Source organism: Phalacrocorax aristotelis, chromosome 1 (assembly GCF_949628215.1).
Source record: "Phalacrocorax aristotelis chromosome 1, bGulAri2.1, whole genome shotgun sequence".
In the NCBI taxonomy this organism is placed as follows: domain Eukaryota; kingdom Metazoa; phylum Chordata; class Aves; order Suliformes; family Phalacrocoracidae; genus Phalacrocorax; species Phalacrocorax aristotelis.
In genome coordinates this window covers 174,532,799-174,554,441 of record NC_134276.1, presented here as the reverse complement: position 1 = coordinate 174,554,441, position 21,643 = coordinate 174,532,799, and the positions used below count along the sequence as shown (strand labels likewise).

General features: G+C 38.2%; 1 protein-coding gene across 3 annotated transcripts in view; it reads left to right on the top strand.

Annotated features, from left to right (window-relative positions):
- Positions 1 to 922: 922 nt before the first annotated feature.
- The window catches only part of PTPRQ (protein tyrosine phosphatase receptor type Q), a 145,550-nt gene continuing 124,829 nt past the window's right edge, over positions 923 to 21,643 (top strand). For 2 of the 3 annotated variants that reach the window (XM_075080736.1, XM_075080737.1), the window contains exons 1-12: positions 923 to 1,059; positions 6,098 to 6,235; positions 6,920 to 7,055; positions 7,666 to 7,920; positions 8,871 to 9,088; positions 12,399 to 12,585; positions 12,723 to 13,007; positions 14,655 to 14,939; positions 15,601 to 15,870; positions 17,061 to 17,321; positions 18,810 to 18,940; positions 19,122 to 19,251. In XM_075080736.1, coding sequence (XP_074936837.1) covers positions 1,012 to 1,059; positions 6,098 to 6,235; positions 6,920 to 7,055; positions 7,666 to 7,920; positions 8,871 to 9,088; positions 12,399 to 12,585; positions 12,723 to 13,007; positions 14,655 to 14,939; positions 15,601 to 15,870; positions 17,061 to 17,321; positions 18,810 to 18,940; positions 19,122 to 19,251 — 2,344 coding nt within the window. In that variant the 5' untranslated portion in view covers positions 923 to 1,011. The remainder of the gene's footprint in view (positions 1,060 to 6,097; positions 6,236 to 6,919; positions 7,056 to 7,665; positions 7,921 to 8,870; positions 9,089 to 12,398; positions 12,586 to 12,722; positions 13,008 to 14,654; positions 14,940 to 15,600; positions 15,871 to 17,060; positions 17,322 to 18,809; positions 18,941 to 19,121; positions 19,252 to 21,643) is intronic. The other variant, XM_075080738.1, reaches the window with a different exon arrangement.

The window sequence follows — 21,643 nt, the reverse complement described above, 5'->3', positions numbered from 1 at the left end:
GGCCGGCAGCCGGGACCCCACCCCGCACAGCGCCGCCCCCAGCCCAGCGGAACCCGCTCCTCAGCCCCCCGCCCTCCGCCGCCCGGGGAAAGGGCGGGAAAGGCGGGAACAAATCGGGGTGCGGCGGAAGGGCGGAGAAGGCGAGGCGGGGGAGAGGGCGGCGGCCCGAGCAGAGGGCCTGCCCCCGCTACTCCTGCGGGGAAGGGGAGCGGCCGTTTCCCTCAGGGCGGGGAAGCAGGAGGCGGTGGCCACGTCGCTGCCGCCTGATCGGTCCTGCAGTTACTGACTAGAAATGTCAGACGTGCTCTAATAAGTGTCTCGCGTGCGACTTAGGCAAGTCGTACACTCTGCTTTTATATTGAGAAATAGGATTTTGTCCTTTCCAGAAGCAATTTTAGACTTGTTCGTGCAGTTTCTGGTGCCGTACTGGTGTGCACCTGTCTTCTGATGAGCAAATTTAACAGAAATTATCACAAACTTACACTGTTTATATATATTTTTCTTGGGCGCCTTAGCAAGACGTATCAATGGTTGTGCAGGTGTGATCAGTGCTTCCACAGAAAACTGTTTTAAGGCTTATTTTGAATGCTGATAAAGGAGCAACTTGCTAGAGATGTGTACGGTAGAAAACAGGCAGAGTCTCAAAAGTGCAAGGGGTTCTGCTGCTTTCCATCCATTAATCACTAGTACAACTTGAAAAAACGCTGACATTTTTTACACGGAGGGGTTTTTAATTGACTAATGAACAACAGGCACATCCCTAGCTCGGTGAAATTAGAGAACAGCCTTTTGCTGATCTGTGGAAGTGCTATATGAGGCGTGGGAAGAGGCAGGACCAGGGTGAAAATACAAATCTCGGGTGCACCATTGGCTGCAGCTGTATCTGTGTGGAGTATAAATACACGTATTAGTTTTAGTTCTTCTTTTCTTATGTCTTAGAATATTTAACACAATTTTGTTCTGAAGCTGTTGTGATTCACATAAGAGACGCTGGGACTATAACGTTTCTCTATGGATCAAGCAATTCTGCTGCTGCTGTTATTAAAATACTTATTTAAGGTAAGGAAAATATTTCATTTTCTGAAAGTGGATAGATACTTTAATTGAACGTTGAAAATTGATGTTTTGTGATTTGGACTGCTTTTTTGTCATTCTAGCAGACACAGGGAGCTCTCAGTTGTTGCTATTGAACATTCTCAGTCTTCCTTCTATTTAAATTGTTGGAAGGTCTCTTGAGATCCCTAATCTGCTTTATTGCCTGCTCCTTCTGGTTTAGTGTTGTTCCACAGAAGAAGTAACAGGCCCCAGAAACTTTAAGTCCTAAGCAAGGACAGCAATTGCTGTGTAAGTTTTCACCTTTTGAACGCTGCATTGCAATGATGGAAATTCAAGGTTCTCAGGTACCCAGCGGCACACTCTGTCTATGCCTTTAGGAAGTGTACTTGTGCAAGAGGTATTTTGCTTTCTGATCCAAAACTGCCATTTGTGGATTAGCCCTTTGGGTTTAATTTGGTGTTATTAAAAGAACCACATGTATCTTCCTGCTTACTGTTCTAATATACTTTGTAATAGTGTTCTCCATATTTATCTGTAGTTAGAGTTTGTATGTGTGGGCTTTATTTTACGTTTTGCTCGACATGCTTTGCTGCAAAGGTGATTTCAAACCTCTGTCCATTATTGGTACAAATACCACTCCCTTCCTTTGGAGAAGAGCGCTGTGTAGCTGGGGCGGTGCAGTGTTGCAATATACCTCCTGGTATGTTCCTTGAGAGTATCCAGATAGTGTGCAGTTGGGCTGGCCAACTTTGAGCTTGAGAACAGGTAGTTTTTGTGGAAGCCATAATGCATCAGTCTGTGATCTGCCTTAGTCAGGGATGTTCCCTGGCAGTTGCAGCGTGCTTGAGAGTGCCAGACTTTTAAGGCTGGTGGTGTGGGGTGAAATAAGAACTTCAGCAAGTTCAGTATCTTGTCTCTAGCAGCGGCAAAAAGCAGTTCCTTGGGGATCTGTAAGAACAGCATAGTATGAGAATTACCTTATCCTATGTTTGTTTCCCACCATTTGCAGCTTAAGAACTTCTTGAGGCAGATGTAGTTACTGTGCATTTTGTGCAGTGTTGTTCTCTTCTGTGAATTTGTCTGGCCTCCTCTGAAGCCTATAGAAACTTTTAGTACTCATTTTAAGTTTTGTCAGATAAACTATTGTGTTAAGAACTGCCTCTTTTTGTCTGCTTTGAATCTGGATCATATCAGCTATGTTTCATCCTTCACAGTTCCTGTACTTGAAGAGAAAGTGAAAAAAATCAATCTCTGCTCACTGCTTCTGGCTACTTAAGATTTTATAGACCCCTGTTGTATTTCCCCTCAAGTGCCTCTTTTTCAGATTGAGAATCTTACTCGAGTCATATGTTGAGAAATAGTCGATAGCGGAAGTCAATACATGTTTGTTGTTTAGATCTCCTAGCTGGTATGTAGCTGAAGATAGATTTGAATCTTAGATCAGATTTGAACCTTTGGTCAGTTCAATTTTTTTTTACGTTTCTGCAGTCTTTGGGTAAGTGTCTAAAAAGTACTGGCAAGGTGCTGGCAACAGAGAGACATTTTAAATCCTTCTCATCAGATATAAGTATAGTAAAATTCTGGTGTACACTTGCAAATTTTGTTCGTGTTTCTAGGTCTAGGAGTATGTGTTTATATACAGTAAAATGGCATACACTATTGCTGCCAGTAGAAAATTATTAAACTTTAAAATTCAATTATTGACATACAATTTTTAAAATTATCTTTAAAACCAGATTTTCCTACCCTTTGTATTGTTTTGACTAGATTTTTTTTCAGTGAAGCCAGCTATATACCCATCAATTAAAAGCCTGCTGCTTTTCCTGGAAACGTCTAATATCCTTAAATGCTTTTGCATATGCCATCAAATTTCATCTAGTATGTCAATTCAGGGGCTACCAAGAGGTAGTATGTACCCTCTTATACAGGGTTTGTAGAGATTAACTGCTTTATAAACTTTATAAAGTTTATACTTTATAAAGTGTGATCTAAACCTTGAATATTAAGATCTTGATAGGTTTACAGTTATGTCAGTTTTTCATTAAAGGAAGCTACCTTAAACCGAACTGAATCCAAGAATATGTTGTGTTAACAAATAAAGAGCTGAGTGTTTTGTAATTTTATGTTTGGGGTTTTTTGGGTGTGTGTATGTTGTGGTTTAGCCGGCAACTCACCCCCCCCCCCCCCCAGTTGCTCACTCACTCCCCCACCAGTGGGGCAGGGAAGAGAATCACCTCAAGCACAGCTAATTCCCTGAGATACTGGATGCCTTTCTCCATAGTTGTCCATTTTCCTAGGCGGTATGTAACATCTTCTTTGAAGGGATACCTTTCCTTCACTCCGGACAGGAGTCACGTCCAGAGGCTGAGGGCTTGTGTCCCTTTTCCAATTGCTTTGTCAACACCCCCTTCCCCAGAAAGGGATCCCAGTTGTCTCGCTTCTTTTCCCTCTAGTTCCAGGCTACTGGCCCCATTATCCCAGCATGGGAGCAGCCAGGTGACAATGCGCTCACCTGAATGACGGCTGAAATATTTTCGCATATCTTGCAACTTGCTCAAGGAGAGGGATTGGGTGGTCTCCATTTCATTTATAACTTCTTCCTCCTCTCCTTGTGATGGCCCTGCTTCTTCATCATCCCGTTCTAAATGAGTTGATGTCCGCTTCCAATATTTCTTCTTGTGTATAGGGGTGACTGATACTGGCATGGCTTGATACTCTGAGTCAGCTCCAGTACTTGTGGGGGTTTGAGTGGCTGCAGTGCTTGTCCTGGGGGTTTGAGTGGCTGCAGTGCCTGTCACTTTGCCTTTCAATCCAGAGACGTTCTCTTCCCCTTGGGAGCACTGAATACTGTTGAGCAGGGCTTGGTACGCGTGGGCCAGGCCCCAGCACGTTGCAGTTTTCTGTGTCTCTCTGGAGTTCCCAGCATAACAACATACTTTCTCCAAATATTCTACTGGTTTCTCAGGATTCTGCACTTGTTCAGGGGTGAAACTCCAAAACACTGGGGGTGCCCACTGCCCTAGGTATTTGCCCATGCTATCCCACCTGCCCTGCCACTTGTAATTATCAAGCTTTGGGGCACATTTCTGGGTGATAATCTTAAGTTCCTTAGTCAAAACCAAAACAACGTGCCCAAAAGTTAACAATAAGTATATCTTAACTACCCAAGGATGTTCAAAATACAGAAAGGTTGTTGTAATAAAGGCAAAGACATCATAGAAGAAAGTTGCAAAGATACTATTCTGTATTTCCTCCATATAAAATTTCTCAGAGGAGGGGGCATAATTGCTAATTGCCTCAACAGGGTTGTATCCAAAATACAGTAACGGTTTCAGCAAAAACGCCAAACAGCAGATAAAGCTGAAAACAAGTGTTTGCATAACAAACCTCATAGGCAAAACATTACTAATCACAGCAGAACACAACAGACTAAACCAACACCAATCTTCAACACCAACTGCAAAAAGGAGAACATGGTGATGTGACCAGCAGCTGTTATTATCTCAAACCCTCGAACCCCACGTTGGGCGCCAAAAAAGACTGTCGTGGTTTTGCCGGTAACTCAGCCCCACACAGTCGCTCGCTCACTCCCCCACCAGTGGGATGGGGGAGAGAATCAGAAGGGTAACACTCATGGGTTGAGATAAGAACAGTTTAATTATTAAAGTAAAACAACAATAACAAAAAACCAATGGAAAGGAAAACAACAAGAGGTACAAAACCTGGGGGTGGGGGGGAAGGGGAATGAACCATTGAAACAAACCACACATGCCACAGCCACTCACTGCCCACCACCCTGACACCACTAGTCCCCCAGCCGCAACTGCCCCCGTTAATGTACTGGTCACGGTGTCACATGGTATGGAATGAACATCCCATTGGCCAGTCGGGGTCAGCCGCCCCCACCATGGCCCTGCCCCACCCCGCCCCCTGCCCACATGGCAGAGCGCGGGAAGCTGGAAAGGTCCCTGACCACCACAGCCACTACAGTGAAGAAAATTAACCCCTTCTCAGCCAAAACCTGCACAGTGTAGTACGTTGCTTTACAGGGTAACACAATGCAATAATGAAAATGCTAACTTTTATTTTAGCGTACTAGTGTTCCTACTCATGCCTTGATTTTTTGTTTTGTTTTATTTGAACTACATTTTGAGTTTGTTGCTGTATAGTGTGGGTTTTTTTTGTCATCCCAATTCATAAAGAAAATGAAAATGGAACTTAAAACACAGAAATGCAATCTTTTAATAAATGGTATGTGATAGGGGTTGGCATCACATGCCCCCATTTCTCTGAATTTTAGAGATGTGATTCAGGTTTATATCTTGTTAGATAGAAGCAACCTGTAAATTTCTGGTTCCAAATGAAACTCAAACATAGAAGGAACCTGCTTCTGTGAACAGCTAAATTGAAGTCCCTCAAAGGAAGGTACAGATATTAAAAAGGTAGTGTCAAAAATATGGAAGACTTGTGTCTAGAATGAGTTGACCTTTTAAGGAGTTGAAATGCTGAAAGAAGTTTGTACTGCTGTGCCTAAATTGGATTGGTAGGGAGGTGTTTAGTAAATTATTTCCTTACCTCTTGAATGTTGCTGTTTCTTACTCTGAGACATTTGGAAGCTGTGAAAGTGATGCCGCTGTGGTCTTTACTATGTAATGTGACAATAGGACTGAGACCTCCAACTCCTGACTGACTGCTAACTGTGATTGCAAAACATACATCACAAGTGAAATCTCTGACCTCATTTCTGAAGTGATGGCAGATTTCTTTTTTTCTAGTAGAGTGTGTTTGGGTCAGCTGACGCGGTTTGGCCACCTCTGGAGAGAGAGTGAAAAACAGGACCTGAACCTGCAGAACTTGTAAAAAATGATTAAGCCTCTGTGTGTCACAGAGTAGGGCTGGTAATACTGGTCCATATAAAAACTGTTGCTAGCTGACAAATTCGAGGTAAAAGTAGTTAAAATTGACAGGGTTTAATTGTTTAGTTAGAGGTACATTTTCTGCATTTTCTACTAAGTTGCATTCATGTGTGTTTCTCTTACAGGGTTCAAAGAGTCTAGACTGTGACCAAGTGAAAAAGCCTGCTAGAGCAGTTTTGATGGAGTGGACTGAACTGTCCAAAGGAGAAGATCCGGACTATTATATTGTAACATACCAGCGCGCAGATGCTTTCGGTCAAAAAGTATATTTCGTCAATCTAAGCGATAAGTAATTCCAAATGTATTTAAGCTGCAGATACTAGTAGTTAATAGCATTCTGTGTTTGTTTAAAAAAAAAAAAAAGCAATAATGTAAATTAGCAAATACAGAGAAAGTTTGGAAAAATGATACTGAATTCTGTAATTCGTGTTATTTATGTGCACTCTTACAGAGTCCTGTTCAAGCCAGTGGGATGTAAAAGACCCTAGGGTGTCCTGGTTGAATAAGGAGACACAGTCATATGTTCAAAGTTAAGAATGCATGTGCTGGCTTTGTCTGGGGTAGAGTTAATTTTCTTTACTGTAGCTGGTATAGTGCTGATGGCACGTTGATGTTTTAGTTGTTGAACGTACTGTAGTGTGGAGGAGGAGTCCAGCTTCTCCAGAAGAGGCACAGACCCTACCCCCCAGATCTCTGTGGGAGGGCATTGTTCTTATTTTGAGCTCAGGATGTTCTGGAACTTAAAGAAAATAGGAGCATTTTAATATGAAGGTGTTAGTTTATGGTTTGATTTCTAAAATATTTTGGTATTTTGCATTGGGTATTTTGCAGTTTAACTGCGGCCTTGGGTTTGATATGCTGTAATATAAACTACCCTTTTAAAAACGTCATTTATGAATTGCGTTTGTATTTCTTTAACTAGATCCAGAAATTCTTTTACCTTGCAGAATGTTAGAAACATTTCTAAAGTGGAACAGAAACCTGTCAGTACTACAATTCTGCTTGAGGAAAATGAGAAGTATGATATTACAATAGAATCCCTCAAAAATGGCCGAATCTTAAGTTTAAAATCATTTAAGACACGTAAGTAGCGTAGCACAAAAGTATTTTGGTATCATGATAGTTAGTCTAATATTGAAGATTAACGACGTGGAATGAAAGGACTTTGTAATCTTAATTTTGTTAATTGCTTTAAAATAATTTATAGCATTACCTTTGTACACGTGACAAGCTCATACTGGCTTTGGAATGCAGTCTAGGATCTGAATACCAACAACTTAATTGGGAAAAATACATAGTAAGTTGAAAACATTGCAGCAGCCGTTGACTCTCCTGTAAGTTAGTACGTTTAGCAAGCTACAGGAAATAATTCATGGTCATGCTACTACTGTGTTACTGTACTTGACATCTATTGCTTAACTGATATTCCAGCAAAGTATGTACTTTTACAGTTAAACACTCCTTAAACTGTGCACTTAACTTTTTATTTCTGGTTGCTTCAGACATAAGTTTACATACCATGATGATAAAAAATTGCTCAGTAAGATATTTTCTGTTTTCACACTACCTTTCTTTCCCTACTGTGTGTATCCCTCCCTCAGCACTTCTTTTTTAAAAAAATAAAAATTAATGCAGTAAAACTGTGAGCTAATGTTGTGGTAAAGACAGTATTTATTTTTGCTTGGTCTGCTAGGTGGAATTTCAGAAAATGACATCACAACATTTGTGACAGCTACTACAGTGTCTTTTAATTGGAGTGCAACGACTAAAGAAGTTTCAGTTTCAGTTTCATTGGATGAGACTTCTCAGGTTGTAAAAAACCCCAGCGGATTCTTTGTATGGAATGATTTGTCACCTGCCACCTTATATACATTTAAGTTTGTATTTGAGCAATTACATCTGGAGTTTATAAATGTGTCTCAATCACTGGATGTTCAAGCTGAAACAGGTATGTGTTAGAGTTTCTTGTAGTCGCAGTGTATGCAAGGAAGCACTGCATACTTTCTAGAAGAGTTCAGTGTAAATTGTAAAAAGTCTAATTTTTTTTGCAATTTTTAATATATGTGGATTGTTTCATTTCTAGAAAGCTGAAAGAAATTAAATGTTAATGACATAGAAAGGTTATTTCGCATTAACATTTCTTAATATTTTTAGGAGCAAGAATTCAAATTTGTGCAAATATTTTAAGCTAACTACAGTTTTTGCAGTCTAAAATAGAGTCAAGTGAATGTTGAGGTTTGGCATTGTAATTATTTGAGTGTTTCAATGAAATGGCAGCGAAAATCCTGAATTTGGTAAGGATTTGGAACACTTTTTGCCAGCATTCAGAGTCATGGGTTTGTACTGCTGAGCGGCTAACCTAGCTACACTGTTTTGTTAGAAGTGCTTTGAAGGAGGCAGGTTTCTGAGGATGTTATGGATTGGTTGTGTAACTTAATTCCTTTAAATGTGCTACACTGATAATGCAACTTAAAATCTTTAAAAGTAAGAACACAAAAGAAGGTATGATTCAGTGAAGCAATTATTTTCCTAACCTCAGGAAACTATTAAAAAAAATGACCTATTAACTTCAATTTTAAAATTTAAAAAGAACTTTCAGAAACTAAGCTTAAAGAATTAATTGTTTTCTGGAGGAGGATAAAAATTAACGGATCTCTTTTTTTTCCTCAGTGGGTTGTAGCTGATACTCTTAATTCAGTCAGTCAGATTTTTTAAGACACTCAGGATTTTGAAGGCGGGTTGATTCACAATTACTGAATTTTTGGGGTTTGCAATTGTGAATGAATTAAATGCTATCATCATCAGAATATCTGTGTAATCGTAAAAAAAATCCCAAACTGCACAACTGCCATAAATGGTACAGAATATCTTTAAAATCCTGTCCTTGTTCACCTCTAGGCACCTGTTCCCAAGGGTGGGTGGCATTCCAGAGCAGCTGCTATCGCATGGGTGAGGAGAGCAAGCCGTGGAAAGTGGCACAACAAATTTGTGAAACATCTTCACGAGGGGCGCATCTTCTTGACATAGGGAGTGAAGAAGAACATTATTTTATTTTGTCTTATCTCCAGACAATTAGTCACATAATCATGCTGTGGACGGGCCTTAATGACCTAAAGGTCAGTCTATTTTATCTTCTTTGCTATTACATCTATGGAAGCAGGAGAATTTTGAAATACAGAGACCAATTCTTTGGAATAAAAAGTGCTACGCAGTAGATCGGTTGGGGTTTTGTGTAGTTGTTAGTAGTTATAAGAGGAATCATTATTTCTTCCTGTTTGGAAATACTGAAAATATTTAGCAGGCTATAGCTGGGGAAAAAAAGAACATAGTTTATACAGAACCTGTTAATTTTTTCTTTTTTTCTTTTTTTTGAGTACTTCATAGGGGTGTTTGTTGTTGTACCTGCAGGTGGTGCTGCATCACCAGATTTTAAATCTTATTCCATAGGTATGTTACTTACTATGGGTATCAAAGTCTGGGGTTGGCGTTCTCAGTTTTGATGCAGGTCTGAAATGTTGAGTGTTGAGCTTAGCACGGTCTGTCCAGTATGGGTGGGTGCTGGACAGGCCGGTAGAAGGAGGGATTGCAGCGAGGTATTTCTTGTAAAAAGTTTCCTGTTCCTCATATTTGGGATATGAGGGTTCTTAATGCCAACTCTGCTGTTATTAAATGACTCACTGTGGTGTGGTGTGTGATTTGGGAACGGCTACAGAGAGAAATTGGTAAAGCTCTCAGAAAGATGGAGGCACTCTGCCAGAAATGTGGGATCTGGTCTTCCTGTGATTAGGCTTAGTGAAAACTTCTTTTGCGGTAAGTATCAGAAGGGCGGGAGGAAGCCACTGTTTTTTGGTTTGGAAAATCTACACTCTGAAATTTAATTTTAATACTGTTTTGGTCAAATTAATTTTAAAAGAAATGCAGTGAAAAACAGTGAAAGTAAACTTTATTTGTAAGGCCAGGAGGTAAGTGATAAACATGTCACAGACAGAAAATTTCTTTTTTGCAGACCCTGTTAAATGACTTAATGGGGCTACATAAACAAGTCAGAGTGGGATAACGTGCAAACTGAGGAAACACAAATCTGTCTAGGTTTGTGGTTAGAGAAGCACTCTAACTTTCCTAGTTAGTAAAGCACCAGTAATATAAGCATTTTACATGTAATATTGTTTTATGCATGAGATTTTAGAATTCTGTAATCTTTACACCATAGTAATATTAATCTTTACCAACTTGGTATTTTAGAAATAAGGTAGTATTTGTAAGAGGCTGCTAGAAATAGATGTCCCATTAAAGCATAATATTTTTGCAGATTGGAAAGGGTGCTGGAAACATTTTTTTTTCCTTTTTAAACTGATTACACAGAAAAGAGTTAATTGCCACTTTGGAATTTGACTGTTAGTCAACTGTTTAATCATTGCATGCATTTTTATGTTTGTGGGAGTCTAGTCGGTTAAATGAACTAGATGAGTACCTTGCTTTAAGAGTAGCAAGGGATAATTATAAAATTGCTTGTTTTTCAAGCACTCCTTTCCTAAATATTTGTATTTAATTAGCATGTTCAAGTACTGTATGAACATGTTACAGTCCTTCTAAGTGTCATCGTTGTCGTTTGCTCTCATGAGAACTCCAAATTGTACTCGCACCGGATTGTACTTACCCCAGGAGTTCAAAGATCATGGGACATATACTAGGAATTGCAGGACTTGTTTAAAATCTGAGATAAAAAATACAATTCAGTTATTTTTGCTTTGGCTTTCATATTTGAACCATTAGGGAGTTAAATTTCTGGTTTCAAGTTTTTTTTTTTTTCTCTCAGTACCTGTGGGACTTGAAATACTCTATGAAATTCAATGAAAGTTCAGAGTGTAACCTATTCAGAAGACCTCAGCAGCTTTAGGAAAAATGCCAAGTACTGCGACACTGACAAAAGTTAGTGACATTGTGAGCAGGATTAGTTCTGTAGCATTTGTATTCTCACAGTTTCTCCTTCTCTAACCCTATTTTGATCTGTATCTGCATTCAAACCCTTCCTGACAAGGGTGAGCATTCTTGTGAAAGACAACCAGGACCCTGGAGATGTAGGTTAGTGCTTTGGGTAAGAGTGAATGGAGCTCTTTGGTGATACCCTCAGGTCTGTCCTGACACTCTCTGCAATTCTTCAGAGTTAGGAAGAGACCGTTTACTGAGGCTTCGCTTATAGCCCTGCTACAGAGCTTTGGATCATAGAAGTATCTTGTGGCTTCCTGTGCTTTGTAGTTAAGTCTGGTGCCCAGGAAGGCCAGTGCAAGAAAAAGATATGCATTGGTCTACATAGTATTTTTGAAACAGCAGTCTAGACACACAACTCATCCTAAAAGTCAAGTTGAATTATTTCATACCACTGAAAATCTTTGCTCTCTTGGGAAAATGAAAGACATCACAGTATTGTATTTGATTTTTTTTTTAAATCAGCAAATGAATTTAAAAAATAGGCTTAGTCTCAACAAACATATTTGTTGTTTTTCTCAGAGAAAGGGAAAAATTATTCTTTCCCCTCCCCCCTTTTGAATATCTTTAGTAAAATGGAAAAGCAATGGAAGTCTTAAAATTATGGTGGTACCTCAACGTTTCTCCTTTACAGTACTTAATCATTTCTTTACATTGTAGGACCACAGACTTGCTATGCCTGAAAGTGCTTGTGCTAGTATACCTCCTGAGAATGCTCCAACATCGTGCATAAGTGTGTTTGGGTTTATTATTGATCCCCTGTAGATGTTAGTATATGTTAGTGCAGTGCAGACTGAAACCTGTCTCCCCCTCCAGGGGTCTGTGAGCACATTCTACAAGCATCTTGCCTTCGAAATATCATGTTGCCCCAGTCTAGTATTTGTGGGGTTCTGTTGGAGAAACTGGAAGTACCTGAAAAGGTACTGGAAGTCAGGTGTGAGCGAGTGTCCTAACCGCTGACCTACCCACCAATGGGCTAAAGGGGAAAAGAGCGCTTCCTCTTCTGATTGTGAATCTAGCCCTGGATTTTTTTCAACTGAACTATTTTTGCTTTCAGACCGAATTAAGTAATATTTTTGACTTTTTTTTTTTAAGTGAATAACATTTTTAGAAAATTATCCATCCGTGATTTTATTTGATTATTTGATTAATAACGATTTTTAAAGCATTTTTTGTAATGATCAAACACTGTACATTAGCTTTATGTAGCTTTTATTATATTATTGCCTTGTAATCTATTCTAATAGAAGGGATAGATTTTTACACTGAAATATTTACTTCATTCAAAATGTTTCTATATAATTAATTTGTATAAATGAAGTATGTAAATGTTGGATGTTTAGGAGATCCGCGTGCAGTGACAAAAACCGTAATAATTCATTAATATGTTGTAAAAATACATGGAGTTTTTATTTCTTTTGGTGTTTTTTTTCTATGTAGGAAGAAGGTCAGATCTTGTGGACAGATGGATCTCCTTATTGTCTAAAAGCTGGTATTTCAACTTTGTCAATGATACCAGAAAATGAAACTGACTGCTATGCCCTTCAGAGAGATCCCACCCGTCCCAACTATTTCTTCACAGGATTTTTCTGCTATATACAGCTACCATATATTTGTGAATATGAATGTAACTATATTTCTTCCAATCTTTTACATTTATTTTTTAAAAGCCTTCCCCCAATTATGTTTATCTTTGAAGATACAACTATAAAAAGTTTTTAATGATTTTAAACGATTTTTTCATTTTTGATGTTTTTTTTTCAGTACCTCTGCTACCGGAAAACTTCACGTTTAGTGTGCTTGATGTCAAGACAACTGAAGCTGTATTTATGTGGAGTGATATGGACATATGGCTTAAGTCAGACTTTGCACTTATAATTAAGTATTATTTTGATCAGTGGAAGCCATACATTCTGAGCTTGCCTGTGAATACAACTCAAACAAAAATTGAACTGTTGTCTCCCGGCCTTTGCTATAGTTTTTTATTAGCAGCAAGGAACCCAGAAGGGGCACAGACTACCTTAAGTCCAATTCTGAAGGTAGAAACAAGTAAGTTACAAAAATAAATAGCAGTAATAACCAGATAACCATACACTTTTTTTTTCCTTTAATTATGCTATTCCTTTGGTTGATATTTTGTTTGAAAATGTAAGTAACCCTGAACATGAGTTCTGAATCCAGGATTGACCAGTTGGTATAGTGGATTCCGGGGTCTTCATTTTGCTTTTGTGCTAAAATGCTGTATTAGGATTGATGTAGAAAAACCCAGGAATTTTCAGTGGCCGCAGGCAGAAAGCCAGCTACAAATTCTGCTTCGGTGAAGTATATTTTAAAAGCTTATTCTTACCATAATTTTACTCACAGAATTCCTACTGATGTCCAAAGGGAAAGCTAGATAACAAAGTTAGCAGTAAGGTATTTTTTTGGCTATGCTAATGAAATGCAGAATCATACATTCCAATCTGAAGCAAAAGATTTTATTGGAATAAACAGAGATATCCCTGTGTATCTGCAGTAAAGATTAAGACAAGCTTCACAGTTTAAAAATACTTTGTGTTTTGACCCACTGCATCATGCAGTATAACATAAGGAAAAATCATGTACAAATTAACTTGTGTTCTAGTAAAATCTAACTGAATGAAGCCAAAAGAAACCTGCCAGTTGTTAGAGATGGAAAATACCTTTGTACCTAAAGGTGATCAAATGGACACGTCCTCAAGGAAAAATTACTTCATGGACACAATTTTAGGTGCAGATTTTCTTTAGCTTCCTGTTTTTGTGGTACTGGGAAAATATCCAGATTTGCAAAAGTTAAGCAAAACGTACTGCCCCAACATTTTTACCAATTCTGGCAAGGCAGTCCAAAGATGAGACAGATGTCCATTTTCTTGAAGTCAGAACAAAATACAGATTTTTCTTTAGGAGAAAGAACTGTTCATTTTCTCCAGAAAGTACATTTTGTACAGTTCACTTCTTCCTCTGTGTTGCTTTAGTGCACTTGAAAGTCCTCCCATCTCCTGTGCCTCCCAGCTTCCCTGCTCCCTAAGCTGATGGTTTGTTTTCTGTATATAAGACCTTGTAATGCAGGTTACCTCCATAATGGAGGAAAAATATTCCTGCTTTCTTCTGTGAGAAGTGAATACACGTTTTACCTCAGAAACCAGCTTTTCAGCTGCAGCAGTGCTACCTACAGAAATATGATTGTCCAGGCAAGGAGAAATAGGATTATTTGCTAATTCTTAGAGTGGTGACTGAATTGTTGGAAGAGGTGTAGGAGACGTAATGAAGAACCATTTTAAAATGATTGATAGAAATAGTGTGCATTGAAAACTTACACTTCCTGAAATTCAGTAGATTTTGCCATTTAATTCATTAGGACCAGGTTTTAACCAACATGACTAATTCATACCATTTGTCTTAGATGATATTTCTGATCTGACTGAAGTACAAGAGAGAAGACCTAAGTGAGGAGACTGAATTCTACAATAAAGAGCTGGGTGATTCAGAAAACCTCAGTTAGTGAGAATATTCCCCTGTGTATCAATGTTAGATATGCAGTCAAAGTTGCTGTGTTTATTTTGCTCTAATGCTATTTAGCATTTAGCTTTTCAGGCTGTATTTGAAAAAAAACATTAGTTACTGGTAGAACATGTCAGAAGCTATTATCCTATTTCTATTCCTGATTTTATTCAATAGGACCATTGCACTCCCAGAAGTTAGAGGCTACATATGTTTCATCTGCAGAAATACATTTAAAGTGGAAGCCTCCACAGCATTCATCCAGTGCTTCTTTTCATTACTATGTTGTCAACGTTTTGGATACTGAGACCAACATTTGGGAACAGTTACCAGTTGAAAAAACCAAGACTTCAATAGTAATAGGAAATTTAAAACCTTATCATCAGTATCAGGTGTATTTACAGAATGTAGCAGAAAAAGGAACTCTAAGCTGCCATGAAAAGCCTGTATTAATCACAACAGGTGATGTATCCATTTTCTGGAGGTTTTATTTGACTATAGAGAGTTTAAATTGAAAATACAAGGCATTAAAGTATTTTTAAGGCCATGTACAGATTGCAGTTTGTTGGAAGGTATTGGGGGAAAGTCAGGGGAGTTCTTTTCTATATTCTCTGTTTACTGATTCTAACCTTCTGGACCTTTCAAAAGAGTGAATGCACCTATTCCCTTATTTATTTATTCACTTACTTAAGCGCATTAGTTGTGCTAAAGAAGTGACAACCTATTTGATAAATATTTATGGTTTGTATATTTAGTTTTAGCAAGGTAGAAACATTACCACAATGTCTCAAATTATATAGGTGAAGGCAGATTAATTTTTTTTCTTATCATAAACTGTGTGACTCAGATTGTGTCATGTTTGTTACTCCGTATATATTCAACAGAACGGAATATGCTTGTAAAATAAGTCCCTATTTGTTATGAGAAAACAGAAAGCAGAATCTGCCTGTAACAGGTAGTTGTCTACAAACTATTTTAAGAAATAATGAATTGAATTAGTAGTTTTAAAATAATGAAAATTTTAGAAGCAAAAATACACCAAAAGGCATCATTGGTAAGTGACTGTAAATTGATAGTAAGTTTGACCTGTGGTTTTATACTGACATCTTTCTCTTTGATCAAGCTGTCAGTCCACCTACAGCTGTTTATATTCGCCCAGAGGATGTACAAGAAGAGAGTGTAATCCTTCACTGGAAGCTGCCACACGAGGGTCAGGAATCCTACATTCAAGTGAAACCTAATGCAGACATAGATGAAACTAAGACGTTTTTACTGAACAATACAGAAGAATTGAAGCTTGATCTCCTAATTCCTGGAATGGCTTATGAAATAGCTGTGGCAAGTGTGAATAATGGAAATATGAGTGAACTGAAGACTGTTCAATGTACTTTAAGTAAGTCATCTTTTAACAGTGGAAACTACAGACTAAAATACACACAACATCAGGCTCATTATTGATACTGTCATCTAACAGACCTGGTAATCATGTTGGCTTGCTTAATAGCCAAGGTTCAAAACTAGAATAAGAAATGTACTGATCCAATCCTAATTGTTAATGGAAAAGTAGATACTGGTAACTTGCAAAGAGGGTGCAGCCTTGGGAAGCATTTTGGTAGTACTGATAATTGTGATGAGGAGCGTAGCTGGGAATCCTGTTCCCACTGACAGAAGAAATTGGATGAATCATTGATTTGCACTGAAATAGGAACATATTGGAATGGTTGAAACAGATTATTTATTTTTGGAGATGCGTTAGTTGTTCTGTGAACTGTGAGAGAGAAATTACCTTACTATTCATAAGAGGGTGCTGGGAAAGGACTTCAAGAGTTAGAAGTAGTAGTAGCTGAAAGGTAAAAGCTTTACACTGTTTATCAAAAGGTCTTTCCTGTTAGTCTTAGTTTACCAAGATGTTGAAATGCTTTTGGCACAGTATGATTTTTTTGCATATGTGAAAGGAATGGGCAGGATACACTTATACATGTGGTATGTAAAGGCTGCAGCTGTTGGGTTATAGGTACATGAAATGCTGCGTTGTCATATTTTTTCTAAATGATTACAATATTTTGGAGGGTAGCAGGCTTAGTCTTCTTCGGAAATCTTTTATATAGGATTAGATTTATTACCTCGTTCAAGACATAGATGACAGAAAATTCTAGATGGGATTTTTCACAGCTGTCAGAGCCAGCTGTAAGGGAAGAAAACTAAACACATCAATATTACATCCGTCAAACATATCTCATTCTCTATGCTTATCTTCCTGTCCACATCTACATTTCTTTATATTTTTCCAGCTATCCTGACTTACCTCCTTGGTGCGGTTGTGGTTGAAAAGGTAATTCATTGATACCTTTGGAAGCCTAACTTGCTTTGATTCATAAAAGCTTCAGGATTCCAGTAATAAACACCTAAAAAGATCGGGTTGTTTATTTTTTCTGTGCAATGACATGCTTTTTTATGGTAGCTATTCGCTTGCACTGGGCAAGCATATTTCTCAGGGTAGTTGCTTCAGATTTATTGTGTGGTTTTCACTGAATTTATTTTCAGCTGATTTAACATGTGGAAATTTTTCTTTTCTTCTTTTAGAGCCCAAGCCTGTTCAGATCGTAGTTCCTTATGTGCTTTATAGCAATGCTGTGGTATTATTTGTTCGCATGCCTGATATTGGAGTATTTGATGGCATATATGTTACAAGTAAAGGCGGACCTAATGTGACATTCATTTTAAAAAGTGATGGTAAAATAATGATTGAAAACCTTACTGCAGGAACAGAATATGATTTCTGCATCTCCACAAAAAGCGGAAAAATGTTGAGCTCCTTTTACCATCTATCTGGTGTAAAAACATGTGAGTATTTTAAGTTTATTCCTATAAAATTACACCATATTAAATTTTGATTTGTAATCTCTAAACTTTTTTTTTTATTTCAGTGCAGTAAAAAAGGCAGGTTATTTAAGACTCTCCTTTTATATATCTGTGTAAGCAATTAATAATTATACTAACACTAGCTGTTTTTTAAACAAGGCTATAACTATTCCTCATCATTTCTAAACTTTATAAGCTGTGTTTTTTATATCCAGTCTATAAAAATATCTAGCAAGTATTTCAGGAATTTTGACTGTACTAAATTGTACTTGTGGGAAGCGAGACACATTTTGACCATTTATTTCAGTCAAGGTCACTGAAGTTACTTCTGTGTCTTGAAATTAGTAAATTTATTCCTCCTGGTGCATGTTTAAGTAAATGATAAAAGCATTGAGGTTCCCATTTTTCAAGATAATAAACTGAATAACGAACAAAACTATTTAAAAAAGTATTAAAGGAGGGGAACACCTTCTAGCAAGGCCCTTCAAAAAGGAATTTTAATAAGGACTTAGATTATTTTAAAAAACCTGCTGAAATTCTGTTTTGACTTTCTTATTTTGTATTATAACTATATTTCTGGAAGTTTTTCTCTTATTGTTTTATCATTTGCTTTTGAAATTCTTTTCCTCTCTGTTTCTCTCAGAGTGGAAATGTTATAAAAGGAAAAATTAAGATTTAATAAAAAGAAGGAAGGAAGAAAGAAAGAAGAGGAGAATGAGGGCAAGACAGAAAAATTCTTCCCTAAATAATGAAAACCTTGGAAGCTCATTTTTCTTAAAATGTAGTGTTAATAAAAATTGAGTTTTGATCAATCTTATGAAAGCATTTCCTAAATTTAGCATGAAGCTGCCTTAGAAAACTTAGGCTTGGTCTGTCTCTTCTGGGCCCCCAAAAACATTGAATTAAAAAATCTGACCACTAACATGAATACAGTTTTTCTTAGAAAAAGTGTAAATTTTGGTACATTCTAGCCAGAAGCAGCTATGGTGGGGATGAAAGAGATGTAGAGAAGAGTGGAAGCTCCTCTGTAATTTGAACTGAATTGTATCATACAAGGCTGTACTAATGAGAGATAAAATGTATTTGTCTTGCCTGCTCTACCCAGTATGGCCGATCTATTTGACAAAATTTAGGTACACTCTGAGCGCTATGATCGTGGTATTGGAGGGACTAACTCTGTTCTGGAGGATTTTCCTCCCTAGGAGTGCCAGCTCCATCCTCAGGGAGAAATGCACGTTCAGCCCCATGTGATTTTAAGATAAGCAAGCAAGCAGGTTTTTGTACAGTGGCAATATTATCTCTTTGCTCCTTCTCCATTTTTCTGTTTTGGAATATCTGTGTGTTTGCATGTCTGAGATTAGATTTTGCCCTTTTGTTTGAATCTGTTACTGATTGTGCTAACTTTTATGTCTCCACAGGAGATATAAAAAGTGTTGGATAGAACAGTAATGTGGTTTCTGCCTTCTGCAGGTCTGGCAGCTCCACTCAATGTACGAGAAGGTAACGTTACAGACACTTCAATACAGGTTGCCTGGGACCGTGCTGATGGAGATTTTCATCAATACGAAGTCACATGTATAAATTGTGCACGTGCTTTCAGGGTATGTTCTTTAAAAGACCACTCACGTTTAGGCAATGCAGTTATTTTTTTAAAGTCTTCTATTAATTAATCAGAGGTTAAATTAAAAGCTATGTCTTCTATTAGAATAGGGGGAGGTACCAGTTACATAATACACGCAAATTTTGCAAGCAGTTCTGTGAAAGCTGGATTTGGTTTTCTAGGTCCAGAAGGTCAAGCAAGAAACAGCAACATTTTCCAACCTTACTCCTGGTAAGCTGTACAGCTTTACAGTTCGAACAGAAAAGGAAGGTTTTAGAGACAGTATTATTGTGAAAAAGGAAATAGAGACAGGTAAGACTAGAGTTTGTCAAATTCTGCATTTGTTTTGCTTGATCTATGTGTCTTGCTTTCTTCTACTGTTTCTGAAACTTTATTTTTGTCTCAAATGGAGAAAAGTAATTCAGTCATCTTCATCATTTTCTCCTTCTCCTCCATTATTATTTTCCTTTGTTGCTGTACGCTTCTATGGGAGAACTTATCTTGGGCCGCATATCTCCGGGACACAGGGCTCTACCCACCCTGGGGACAGCGATGCACAGACATCAATATGATGGATACAAAATGTCCGTTTATTTAGCTGCATCACACGCTTATATAGCTCTTGCGCTTCCTGTTCCTGCCACTCCTATGGGGAGGAGTCTGTCTTTCCGTCACATCCCGTGATCTTCCGGTCGCCGATCCCTGTCTATTCCCCTACATTCCTTATTCTTTGACTGCTTGTGTCCTTGAAGAATTTGAATATGGTTACAGTGTACAATGGACTACCCGTGTTAACTTCATAATGACTCAAGCAGGTGTACAGCCCAGTAACTGATACTTGCGTACTGTCTGGCTATGAGCATTACAGAAAACAAAATCTTTTTTCTTAGACTTCTCTTTTATGTTTGATTTCTCACTTCAGTGCTGAGTTTCAACACACTCAGAACTAAATTAGTTATATGTTCTGTCATTGGCCTCCCCTTACGTCAGGACTAAATTTGGGGTATTCTACATTTAGTTCTACTTTGGGTTAGGACATTTGATTCTCAGAAGCATAGTTCTGTTCTGTTCTGTTCTAGTTCTTCTCCTAACTGCTAGTGGCTTCCTTCCATTATACATTTAATAACCATTCTTTCATTGTTATTTTTTTCCTTTCTAAATTAAGATCCCTTGAAGTCAGATTTTTCTGCTTCTTTTCCTCACTCCAGCATGTTCATTCTGAAGGGTTCTTTCATTTTTGGAACGATGTTTCTCCTCTCTATCCATATCAGGTTTTTCACTTGTAACACAATTATGTTGCTTTTTTTGATGTCACTGTGAATAAGTCTATTCAGATACCACCAGAAAGTAAGTATTCTGGCCAGTAACCTTTACGTACTGTCTTGAGATAATTATTTCAGAGTCATTTTGGTTCACTGTTGCTTCTTCTTTCAGTAAGCATAACATTCTTATTCCAGTGAAAGGACATTAAGAGACAATTCAAAGTCTCAGAGTTTCTCTTTCTCTCCAGTAATGTACAATGCCATAGGTACTGAGATATCCTGCTCCAATGGAAAACAGTACCTTCATCTTGGGTGTAGGAATTAACGGTGTCGAGAGAAAAGAGTTTTGGTTGTTAGCTCTAGATAAAATCTGGACCAGGATAGCAGTGTCATTATTCGTGGCTAGCAGAGTAACTTAGCAGTGGTTCTTAGGCTGTCTTCACTCTAGGGGTGCATCCACTATTGCATTGCTTTTTGGTTGTAAAATTATAGCTAATAATAAACTACTTAGTATCTTACAGTTTAGAGGTAGAACAAGGAAGGATCTTACTAGTGTAGGAAAAGTATGCTTCAAAAACATCTTTGGATCCTTTAAAGGAGTCATCAAACATGTACAATTGATATATGCTTTGTGGGTTTCCAAAAATCTGTCAGTGAGATTCTCTTACCATGGTTCTTAAAAAAGCAGCCAGTCTTTTAAATTGACGTAGCAAAAGGGAATATTAGATAAAAGTAGTTTCCACAGCGGAGGGAGGTTGTCAGACAACTTCAGGGACGCGTTCTGTCCAAAACATTCATAAACCATCTAGAAAAGTGAGCAAACTCAGAGGTGACAGTTTGCTGATGTAAAGTTACTCAGGATAATAAGGATGAGAACTAGCAAAGAGTAACTGTGGAAAAGACCATATATGCCTCAGTGGCTGGATGTTAGCGTGTCAGGTGCTATTCAGTTTAAATAAGCATAAAGTGATACACAAGGCAAAAATAACCTAAACATCACATGTACCTGGTCAACTCTGAGCTGACTGATACATCTCTGAAGCAATATTTTGAGAATATGATGGGTTCCATGAAAATATCAGCATCTAGCTCAGCAGCAAAGTAAAAAGCAGCTGGGATGTTAGAAGAGATTATAGACCAAAGCAGGAAACATTGCTGTATTGTCTGTAGAAATGCAGGTACTCTTGCCCCTTGAATACAGCATGCAGTTCTGGTCCTGTTAGGTTGTGTTCACCTGCCACGCACAAAGAAGCCCAGAGGGGCAAAAGCAAGAAGGGGAGCCCAAGTAACACCCTGCCAGGCTACTCCCAGGCCTGTCACAGGAGCTATCAGCCCATCGAAGGCTTACCTCCACAGTGGCAGGCAGGAACCCAAATTACAGACTCCCAAGAAACAAACACCCTGTCCAGGTCCTTCCCAGGGCTGTCAGAAGAGCCTCAGCT